Raw genomic sequence first — 12,225 nt, 5'->3', positions numbered from 1 at the left:
CTTGGCTGACTTCTTTTGGTTTTCCCGTGATGTCAAGCAAAGTGGCACTGAGTTTGAAGGTAGGCCTTGAAATACATCCACAGGTACACCTCCAATTGACTCAAATTATGTCAATTAGCCTATCAGAGGCTTCTAAAGCCATGACATAATTTTCTGGAATTTTCCAAGCTGTTTGAAGGCACAGTGAACTTCTGACCCCCTGGAATTGTGATTCAGTGGATTATAAGTGAAATAATCTGTCTGTAAACAATTGTTGGAAAATGACTTGTGTTATGCACATAGTAGATGTCCTGACCGACTTGCCAAAACTATAGTTTGTCAACAAGACATTTGTGGAGTGGTTGAAAAACGAGTTAATGACTCCACCCTAATATATGTAAACTTCAACTGTTTATCCGGAGAGAGCCATGATTTCTTGAAACAGAGTATGTTACAGTCCCTGGTGTCTCTGGAAGTGGATCCTCGCCCTGAGCTCGTCTACTTTATTGTCCAGAGTAGGGTTGCAAAGGGTCGTAAACTTTCCGGTAAATTTCCGGAATGTTTCCCAAAATTTCCATAGGAAGGCCCGGGAATTATGCTGAAATTCATCAAAAAAGTTAATTTATAACAGTGAACCTTTTTTTGTGGGATACGCATAAGGTAATTCTAGGTCTTGTGTCATATTTTGGTTAAACTATCCTCAAATCAATGGAATTGCAAACCTCTGCATGCACAGTGAATTCTTCCATCACATGTACATCTGATTCTCAAGACCTTGCACATTAATGAGATGCTATTGAGCCCACAATACTACACCGTCTGAGCCAATGACTACATGTATCCTGGTAAGTTTTGATTACTATACTGGGTGGGGTGAATATTTTATGACATACATGATTTGTTGTTAACTAGTAAATAGTAGCCTACAGAAAAGTGTGTTTAAATCATTTCTAACTTGTTAACAATTTCTGCTAGTTAGTTTTTGCTACCATGTGGGTTTTAGCTTGCTTGAGCCTGCTAACTTAGGAGTGTTAATTCACCTGTTTCCATTTAATTTTAAAACATTTATCTTACACAGGAGTTGTTTTTGGGGTTTTTTACTTTTTTTTCTTCTTATCTTTACAGGAAAATGCCATGGGCACTATCTGATGTGTGGAGACATTTCACTGCAGCTAATGTAGAAGGAAAAGCTATGTACATTTTCAAATACTGTGCCAAATCATAAGTGAAGAATGCAACAAAGATGCAGAATCATCTGGCCAAGTGCATAAAGTTCCCTCAGCTCTCACAACAAGCAACCTCTTGCAAAAGTCCCTTTACTTCTATTTGAGGTGAAAATTATGAATCAGACACATTATCGATAGCAACAGCTCATGGTCCTCCTGGAATTAGAAGTTTTTTTTTGACTCAATGGAGGAACGTAGTCAGAGAAGTGCTGATGAATGTCTTGCTTGAACTGTGTATGCAACTGGTTCACCTCTGCTCACAGGCAATGTGTATTGGAAGAGATTTCTGAATGTTCTTCACCCAGCATACCCCTCCAACCAGACATGCTTTATCTACATCATGGCACTGAAAACAATGGATACACTCTACAAGAGAGCCAAGGAAATGGTTAGGTATGTGAAGGGTCAATTTATTTCAGCAATCTACCTCACCAAGCATAGTGAGAAGAATAAGACCACATTGAAGCTGCCCAGCAACACCCTTTGGGGTGGTTTTGTCATCATGTTTGACAGTCTCCTTGAGGGGAAGGAGTCTGTTATGGCCAAGAAATGGCCATAACAGTCTGCCGATATGGACAGCCCCATCAAGAGGATCCCCCTGGATGATGTATTTTGGGAGAGAGTGGTAAGCAGCCTGAAACTCCTAAAACGTACAGCAGTAGCCATTGCACGGATTGAGGGAGACAATTCCATCCTGTCTGATGTTCAGACTCTGCTTGCAGATATAAGAGAATAAATCCATACTGCCCTGCCCACTTCAGTTGCTCCAAGCAGAGGAAACTGCAATTCTGAAATACATCAAAAAGCGTGAAGACTTCTGCCTGAAGCCCATACAGCGTACATGTTGGACCCCAAGTATGCTGGCAAGAGCATCCTGTCTGGTGCAGAGATCAACAAGGCCTATGGTGTCATCACTGCCATGTCTTGCCACCTTGGCCTGGATGAGGGCAAGGTTCTTGGCAGTCTGGCAAAGTACACTTCCAAGCAAGGGCTTTGGAATGGAGATACAATATGGCAGTCGTGCCAACATATCTCATCTGCCACCTGGTGGAAGGGACTTTGTGGATCTGAGGCTCTTTCCCCAGTTGCCTCCGTCATCCTCCAAATCCCACCAACATCAGCCACCTCAGAGTGCAACTGGTCCTTGGGAACACACACACACCAAATACGCAACAAGCGTTTGGTGGCCATCTGGGCAAATGTGCGGGTTTTTGAGCCTCATCACAAGCCATCCTCAACAAGGTTGGAAAGTGACAGTGAAGATGAGGCCTCAGTCTGATGTTCAAGAGGTGGACTGTTACGAATCCCTTTGGCCCAGCAGTCTAGGGGGGATGGTAACGAGACCCGTAACATAACTCATGCGAAGTACACTAGTGAAAAAGTAACAGTGAGAACGAATAACCACAGACAACTAAATTACTGTCAAACACTCATGGTTGATGTGGTAAACACACGGTGGGGGGGGGGGGGCAGGAAAAGGGGCTGAGCTGGACCCAAGGAAATAAACAAATATCCCAAAACACCCCTAAGCTAGACTAGCCTACTTCAATACAGCTAACTAACTAACCAAAAATACAGTGGGTGGTCCGCCCAGTTCTAACTAGTGTTCTTAGACAAAGTATTCCTACGGGTAGTGTATGCCCATGGGCGACTTGTCTTGGTACCCCCTTTTCCCACCATCAAACAAACAGTCAAACACCATAACAAAACAATACTCACAGGGTAACGGACAAAGTGACATGTCGTTGCTAAACCAAACGAGAGATCGAGCTCTAGAGAAAACAACTGAATGGGTTTTTAAACCAAGGGAAAGGGGATGTGATAGGGTAATGGGAACAGGAGGAGGTGTGTCTTCTGATTGGGGAATGATGATTGCCACCTGTGAGGCGAGAGAAAAGATACACACAGGATACACACACACAGGAAACACACACACAGGATACCGGTATCCGTAACATGGACATTGAGGATGTCCAGGGAGAAGACATGGAAGCCTGAGAGGAAGACAACCAAAGCTTTAGTTTCTAGACTATCATTTTACAGATGTATGTTGAAAACGTATTTTGGGAGATGCGATGGATCATTAGGGATCATCAATATTCCCTTTTTTTGTTCAGAGAAATCATCCCATGTGAAGAGTCAACTCATTTAATTAAAGTTCAATTCGTAACTAAATGGTTTAAAAAAATGTCTATTGGAAGGATTTAATCATTTGCAATTATGTCTACTTATGATAAGGTAAACAGTTTATGCTTTTGTCTCCATATCATAAGGTAAATACACTGCTCAAAAAAATAAAGGGAACACTTAAACAACACAATGTAACTCCAAGTCAATCACACTTCTGTGAAATCAAACTGTCCACTTAGGAAGCAACACTGATTGACAATAAATTTCACATGCTGTTGTGCAAATGGAATAGACAACAGGTGGAAATTATAGGCAATTAGCAAGACACCCCCAATAAAGGAGTGGTTCTGCAGGTGGTGACCACAGACCACTTCTCAGTTCCTACGCTTCCTGGCTGATGTTTTGGTCACTTTTGAATGCTGGCGGTGCTTTCACTCTAGTGGTAGCATGAGACGGAGTCTACAACCCACACAAGTGGCTCAGGTAGTGCAGCTCATCCAGGATGGCACATCAATGCGAGCTGTGGCAAGAAGGTTTGCTGTGTCTGTCAGCGTAGTGTCCAGAGCATGGAGGCGCTACCAGGAGAAAGGCCAGTACATCAGGAGACGTGGAGGAGGCCGTAGGAGGGCAACAACCCAGCAGCAGGACCGCTACCTCCGCCTTTGTGCAAGGAGGAGCAGGAGGAGCACTGCCAGAGCCCTGCAAAATGACCTCCAGCAGGCCACAAATGTGCATGTGTCTGCTCAAACGGTCAGAAACAGACTCCATGAGGGTGGTATGAGGGCCCGACGTCCACAGATGGGGGTTGTGCTTACAGCCCAACACCGTGCAGGACGTTTGGCATTTGCCAGAGAACACCAAGATTGGCAAATTCGCCACTGGCGCCCTGTGCTCTTCACAGATGAAAGCAGGTTCACACTGAGCACATGTGACAGACGTGACAGAGTCTGGAGACGCCGTGGAGAACGTTCTGCTACCTGTAACATCCTCCAGCATGAACGGTTTGGCGGTGGGTCAGTCATGGTGTGGGGTGGCATTTCTTTGGGGGGCCGCACAGCCCTCCATGTGCTCGCCAGAGGTAGCCTGACTGCCAATAGGTACCGAGATGAGATCCTCAGAGCCCTTGTGAGACCATATGCTGGTGCGGTTGGCCCTGGGTTCCTCCTAATGCAAGACAATGCTAGACCTCATGTGGCTGGAGTGTGTCAGCAGTTCCTGCAAGAGGAAGGCATTGATGCTATGGACTGGCCTGCCCGTTCCCCAGACCTGAATCCAATTGAGCACATCTGGGAGATCATGTCTCGCTCCATCCACCAACGCCACGTTGCACCACAGACTGTCCAGGAGTTGGCGGATGCTTTTGTCCAGGTCTTTGTTGGCAATGACAGAGGTCAAATGTTTTCTGTAAGTCTTCACAAGGTTTTCACACACTGTTGCTGGTATTTTGGCCCATTCCTCCATGCAGATCTCCTCTAGAGCAGTGATGTTTTGGGGCTGTTGCTGGGCAACACGGACTTTCAACTCCCTCCAAAGATTTTCTATGGGGTTGAGATCTGGAGACTGGCTAGGCCACTCCAGGACCTTGAAATGCTTCTTACGAAGCCACTCCTTCGTTGCCCGGGCGTTGTGTTTGGGATCATTGTCATGCTGAAAGACCAGCCACGTTTCATCTTCAATGCCCTTGCTGACTTTGGTCCCAGCTCTCTGCAGGTCATTCACTAGGTCCCCCCGTGTGGTTCTGGGATTTTTGCTCACCGTTCTTGTGATCATTTTGACCCCACGGGGTGAGATCTTGCATGGAGCCCCAGATCGAGGGAGATTATCAGTGGTCTTGTATGTCTTCCATTTCCTAATAATTGCTCCCACAGTTGATTTCTTCAAACCAAGCTGCTTACCTATTGCAGATTCAGTCTTCCCAGCCTGGTGCAGGTCTACAATTTTGTTTCTGGTGTCCTTTGACAGCTCTTTGGTCTTGGCCATAGTGGAGTTTGGAGTGTGACTGTTTGAGGTTGTGGACAGGTGTCTTTTATACTGATAACAAGTTCAAACAGGTGCCATTAATACAGGTAACGAGTGGAGGACAGAGGAGCCTCTTAAAGAAGAAGTTACAGGTCCGTGAGAGCCAGAAATCTTGCTTGTTTGTAGGTGACCAAATACTTATTTTCCACCATAATTTGCAAATAAATTCATTAAAAATCCTACAATGTGATTTTCTGGATATTTTTTTTCTCATTCTGTCATAGTTGAATTGTACCTATGATGGAAATTACAGGCCTCTCTCATCTTTTTAAGTGGGAGAACTTGCACAATTGGTGGCTGACTAAATACTTTTTTGCCCCACTGTACCTACATTATGGTCATATAGCAGATGTTTATTTAAAACAATCCACAGTTGACACATGTTCAGTATGTGGTCCATGTTGGAATCAAATCAACCCCAAGTTACATTCAATTGCCCAACACACGGAACGTTGAAGATACAAAGACTCTTCACTCTACAGCAGCCATTTTAAATCTCAATGAAGTTACAGTTCATTTTTTTTTTACAGATTTTGTGAAACTAATCACGATTTATCCCAGATCTGGTTTTACTTTTAACTCAGTAAATGTTCTGTGACACACTATTACTGGACCTTTAACCCACCGTTTGAGGCTTAATTGATCATGTCTGTGTTGTGAAGAAAGGTGATTTATAACGTGTTAGCCATTATCCGAGTCTCTATAATTAGCCGTATCTGGATTCACCGCTAGGCCTTTGATTGCACCTTTTGTGATATGGCAATAAATTATCCCTTCTCATCCCTGAGCCCTAATAAACAATGTGGATGAATGTCTGGCGGGCCAATTTGAAGGCATTCATTTTCATTAGAGACGTCAAGCGGCTCCTGGAATAACACCTGCGGCTAAAGAGAAAGGTTGGGGGGGGGGGGGGGGGGGGCTGGCTGTGTGTGTCCAATTGGTGCTGTTGGTGTGCCAATGTCTCATATTCATAGCTTGTCTATTTTACAACTAAATTGCATTTACCGGAAGATTGCCATATACACTTGCACTCAATATTATAAAGGGACGATAGTGTAAATAGGTTTGAGGCAGCAATCCATGTTAAAGTGAGTTTTCCCCCTCGTCATTTCTCCCGTCAATACTCTATATTACGGAACGAAATTTGGCACACCGGTTGAGAACTCAATTCCCTAAATGGTCAGCAGATGATGGCGCGATCCGCTTGCTAGTTATCTTCTTGGAAGGATGGGTAGAAATGGTGCATTCTCCCGTAGGGATTTTTTAGGAAGACATTTAAGAAATACATTTCACTAAGTTGTCTACAGTGAAACTCGAATGTCAGAGGTGCTTTCGGAAAGTATTCACATCTCTTTACTTTTTTACATTTTGTTGTTTTACAGCCTGAATTTAAAATTGATTACATTTAGATTGTGTGTCACTGATCTACACACAAACCCCCATAATGTCAAAGTGGAATTTTGTTTGTAGAAAATACTCTAAATTGAAATGTCTTGAGTCAATAAGTATTCAACCCCTTTGTTATGGCAAGCCTAAATAAGTTCAGGACTACAAATTTGCTTAACAAATCACATAATAAGCTGCATGGACTCATTCTGTGTTCAATAATAGTGGTTAACATGATTTTCGAATGATTACCCCATCTAAGTACCCCACACATACAATTATCTGCAAGGTCTCTCAAATGAGTAGTGAATTTCAATCACAGATTCAACCACAAAGACCAGGAAGGTTTTTCAATGCCTCGCAATGAAGTGAACCGATTGGTACAGGCGTCCTTCCTAACTCAGTTGCCGGAGAGGAGGGAAACTCCTCAGGGATTTTAAAACAGTTACAGAGTTTAATGGTTGTGATATGAGAAAACTGAGGCTAGCTAGCTAACTCAGCAAAAAAAGAAACGTCCTCTCACTGTCAACTGCGTTTATTTTCAGCAAACTTAACATGTGTAAATATTTGTATGAACATTCAACAACTGAGACATAAACTGAACAAGTTCCACAGACATGTGACTAACAGAAATGGAATAATGTGTCCCTTTTATTTATTTATTTATTTATTTATTTCACCTTTATATAACCAGGTAGGCCAGTTGAGAACACGTTCTCATTTACAACTGCAACCTGGCCAAGATGTGACACAAACAACAACACAGAGTTACACATGGAATAAACAAACATACAGTCAATAACACAGTAGAAAAAAATATATACAGTGTGTGCAAATGAGGTAAGATTAGGGAGGTAAGAATTATACCTGAACAAAGGGGGGTCAAAATCAAAAGTAACAGTCAGTATCTGGTGTGGCCACCACACTACACAACACACACGTCACTACAGACAACCTGGTTCGAATCCAGACTGTATCACAACCGGCCGTGATTGGGAGTCCCATAGGGCGGAGCACAATTGGCCGGTGTACGCCGTCATTGTAAATAAGAATTTGTTCTTAACTGACTTGCCTGGTTAAAGGTTAAATTAAAAACAAATATATTCTTGCGAACCCAACCATGTGAAAATAAATTATGTAATTAACCGCCAATGTTTACTGTTTTAATTGGGGCTTTGGCAATTAATTGCAAAACATTGTAACAGTATTTCTGATTGTATTCTCAACTCACCATCATATACTTTTAATGTGGGGCTATGACAGTCAATTGCAAATTAGTCTGACTTAACATTAATTATCTCACTAATGAGATGGGTGTGCTTGATGCATGTCGCATTGGAGCATCTCAAAGTCAGAGGGCGTGGTCGTCAGTGCACACCTCATTTTTCCTGTCTGATCCAACCTGGATCTAAATTTGTTTTCAACGCAAATGAGAGCACTGAATCAGCGTACCATGAGTTTTAATGCTCGGATGGAGACGGCACAGTATTCCCTTTGAGTCAGGAACCAAAACTTCTCTCTAGTGACCCGTGAATGAGTTGTCTTCAGCATTCGGTCACGTGACAGCTCGATCAGCTGTTCGATTTCACTTACCGGCATGTCAACTGAGCCAGAATCACAGTCAAATAGATTTTGCTGATTCGGTCACTCATCTGTAGAATGTTTTTGTATTTCCCCTGCATGCTTGCGTTCAGTTTCCCAAATATGTCGTTTAAACAGAAAGTCAATATAGTCTGTTTTTTTATTATTAATTTTTTTACATCCATTGCAAATGGCAACAGTTCCTTTCTCAATTCGAAAAATCTTTCTAACGCTCCCCCTCGATAACCATCAAGGCTCGTTGTGATTTTTTTTATTTTTTTGTCAGGCTCTTATGCCATAAGTCCAAATAACAATGTAGTTTACAATCAAAATTACCTGCTGCATATCTCCACGCTCAGCACTTTTGCCGCCAGTTGCTCTCGGTGTATCCATTGTAGCTCAGTGGGTGTATCATACAATACATCCATATGGCAGAGGGAGACACATTCATAACCTGGAGTGCAGAGGCCTGCCCACCGTCCCGTGCTAGATGGAGCACAATCTGTGCAAAAGCTCACCATTCGATCCCCTGGAATCTGTTTTTCGTAAATATAGCCACGCAGCACACTGAACCTCCCATGTGCAGTTTCTTGCTCGGGAATCGTGAGACAGAACAATATGTCCTCGAGAATAGCATCCCCCGACATGTAAGCGAACAAAAGTCAATGCATCTCGGCCCTCACAGCTAACGGCCATTTGGAGAGCATGAGGTGGGGAGTTTTTGAGTCGCTCAGTCAGTTTCCTCTTGATTTTCTAGCAATAGCATCAAGTCTTAGTTTCACAGTGTCAACTGACAAAGGTATTGATGTGAGTTTCTGTGCCTCTGCCTCCCCACACGTTGTTTTCACCGGCCGATAATATCAAAGTCTCTGCAATAGTGTGTGGTTTCATAGCGTAGCGGCTTAGCCGTTCACCATGGGAATGATTCAAGTTCAACTGTCAAGTGAATGATTTGCTTTTCCCACGATCTAAGGGCGCTCTCTGGTTGAATTTTCTGCTGTTAATAATCTGTGCCATTTTGAAAATCGACCACTTTAGGCTGCCATTGATAGCCGTGTTGTTTTATGCCATTTCAAATAGTTCTAATACAGAGTAGTAATGTTTGGTGGCAGGACTTGTTACTATCAGACATTCTAGAAAAAGCGCCCCCTGGAAATGATTACAAAACACTGTTTTAAGTGAAATATTAGCTTTTGTCTGAAGGCGAAAAGACAGGAAATTCAAAGCTAATTTGACCTTAATTTGTCACTAACAAGGCTTTTCCGCATTAAAAGCTTGACTACTGCTAGAGTACTGTAGCTGTATTGATCTACTGTACTTCAACAACAGATGTACTCACATTGGATGGGTTGATTAGGATTCAATACATACTAATACATACTCTTAGAGTAGGTTCCCCCCATTAATGTACTTAGTAATGTACACATGTTTTTTTCATGTAAGACACATGCAATCGATATAGATTAGGGCCTCATGAATTCATTTCAAATGACTGATTTTCGTTTTTATGAACTGTAACTCAGTCAAATCTTTGAAATTGTTGCGTGTCGCGTTTATATTTTTTGTTCAGTATATAGTTGAGATTGTTACATGTGGATGTTTCAGTTCCAATGTCTTTCTCCAGATCCGTTTCAATGAACAATGCACTTGGCAAACATAAGTAAGCTCTAAAATGAAATATGTATTTTAATGTGTTTTTCTGTGTTCCCTGTGTTTGTCAGTACTGTGACATGGAACAGCCTGGCCATCCCCGACACCCACTGTTCGCCAGACGGGGAGGGCTACCTGTGTCCTTTGGGCTTTAAGTGTGTGGACTTGGAAGAACTGGGGCTCAGCAGACAGGAGCTGGGCTACAGCGGCTTCAACGAGCTCGGTACACACACACACACACACACACACATGCACACGGGTGTACCCCCACACGCACGTGCACGCACGCACACAGCATTTTTTTTAGCTTTGTACGTTCAGCTTAGTAACCGCTGTCTGAATAACCAGCTTTGAGTTGTGTTTGTACAACTACCAATTTAGATTAGAAGATGCCAAGGCTGGTATCTGTGTGTTGGAGCTGTGCTACAGCGGTTTCATCAACCTAATATATAGATTACACCTCTGCTCGAACACCTCTGTTGGTTTACATCCCTGCATAAATGAATCAGACCAAAAATGTTGAGGATTATCATGGTTTCTTTACCAAAAAGGTGGGTCGGTACCATATAAATAAGATAGGGATTCTATTTCTTAGCCTTTCTATGGACAGTACTGTAGTGGATGGTAGTACTGTAGCTGGTCTTTCCTGGGTTATTTTCTCAGAAGCAGAAAAAGCTACAAAATAAAAAATGCTTCTGCATCAGCCTTGGTCTAGGGTTCTGGCCATCTTAGCGGCGTGATTCATTCTTATCACCTGAGCGGAGCCCAGACCCAGTGTCGGATACTCTAATCTCTAAATAGCTGAAGGATAGAAAGAGAGATAGGGATGGAGAGATGGATACAGAGAGAGTAGAAGAAGAGAGAGAGCTTAACAGACCTTGACAGACTGGGCATGCAGGGAAGGCCTGGATTCTGTTAAGACTTCTCTCTCTTTCCCTCTCTCTATTTCTCCCTTTCTCAATCCCTCTCTTGATTAGTAGTATTTTTTGGAGGACGAAGTGCATCCCTGTCTACCAGTGTGTTTACTTCACGCATTGTAGTGACCACAAACACACTGCTCTTTGGGTAGTTGAAGCGATTCCCCTCTTTCCCACTCTTCCCCTCTCTTTCTCTCTTTCTGTTTATGTATTACTGACCTTGTTTATCATTTATAAAATGATACCATGTTATTCAATCATGTTGCATAGCCATGCATTGAAGACATGCGTGTTGCATAGCCTTGTTATTATGGCACTTACATAGCCTACATACAGTGCATTCGGAAAGTATTCAGACCCCTTGACTTTTTCCACATTTTGTTAAATTACAGCCTTATTCTAAAATGGATTAAATTGTGTTTTACCCCTCATCAATCTACACATAATATCCCATGATGACAAAGCAAAAACAAGTTTTTAGAAATTTGTGCAAATGTATTAAAACTATAACAACTGAAATATGACATTTACATAATTATTCATACCCTTTACTCAGTACTTTGTTGAAGCACCTTTGGCAGCGATTACAGCCTTGAGTCTTCTTGGGTATGACTGTACAAGCTTGGCACACCTGTATTTGGGGAGTTTCTCCCATTCTCTGCAGATCCTCTCCAGCTCTGTCAGGTTGGATGGGGAGTGTCGCTGCCCAGCTATTTTCAGATCTCTCCAGAGATGTTCGATTGGGTTCAAGTCCGGGCTCTGGCTGCGCTACTCAAGGACATTCAGAGACTTGTCCTGAAGCCACCCCTGCCCTGCCTTGGCTTGGCTTGGCTATGTGCTTAGGGTCATTGTCCTGTTGGAAAGTGAGCCTTCTTCCCAGTCTGAGGTCCTGAGCTCTCTGGAGCAGGTTTTCATCAAGGATGTTCCGTTCATCTTTCCCTCGATCCTGACTAGTCTCACAGTCCCTGCCACTGAAACACATCCCCACAGCATGATGCTGCCACCACCATGCTTCACAGTAGGGATGGTGCCAGGTTTCCTCCAGACGTGACACTTGGCATTCAGGCCAAAGAGTTCAATTTTGGTTTTATCAGACCAGAGAATCTTGTTTCTCATGGTCTGAGAGTTTTTCGGTGCCTTTTGGCAAAATCCAAGTGGGCCATCATGTGCCTTTTACTGAGGAGTGGCTTCCGTCTGGCCACTCTACCATAAAGGCCTGATTGGTGGAGTGCGGCAGAAATGGCTGTCCTGGAAGGTTCGCTCATCTCCACAGAGGAACTCTGGAGCTCTATCAGAGTGACCTTCGAGTTCTTGGTCACCTCCCTGACCAAGGAACT

The 12,225-nt window shown here is 43.1% G+C and overlaps 1 protein-coding gene across 3 annotated transcripts in view; it reads left to right on the top strand.

The window, feature by feature from the left end:
- The window catches only part of nalcn (sodium leak channel, non-selective), a 250,290-nt gene that overhangs the window by 28,890 nt on the left and 209,175 nt on the right, over positions 1–12,225 (top strand). For all 3 annotated transcript variants that reach the window (XM_039014188.1, XM_039014190.1, XM_039014189.1), the window contains one exon: positions 10,043–10,194. In XM_039014188.1, coding sequence (XP_038870116.1) covers positions 10,043–10,194 — 152 coding nt within the window. The remainder of the gene's footprint in view (positions 1–10,042; positions 10,195–12,225) is intronic.

Source organism: Salvelinus namaycush, chromosome 19 (genome assembly GCF_016432855.1).
Source record: "Salvelinus namaycush isolate Seneca chromosome 19, SaNama_1.0, whole genome shotgun sequence".
In the NCBI taxonomy this organism is placed as follows: domain Eukaryota; kingdom Metazoa; phylum Chordata; class Actinopteri; order Salmoniformes; family Salmonidae; genus Salvelinus; species Salvelinus namaycush.
Note: the sequence above shows the minus strand (reverse complement) of the source record. Positions and strands in the feature narration are given on the sequence as shown.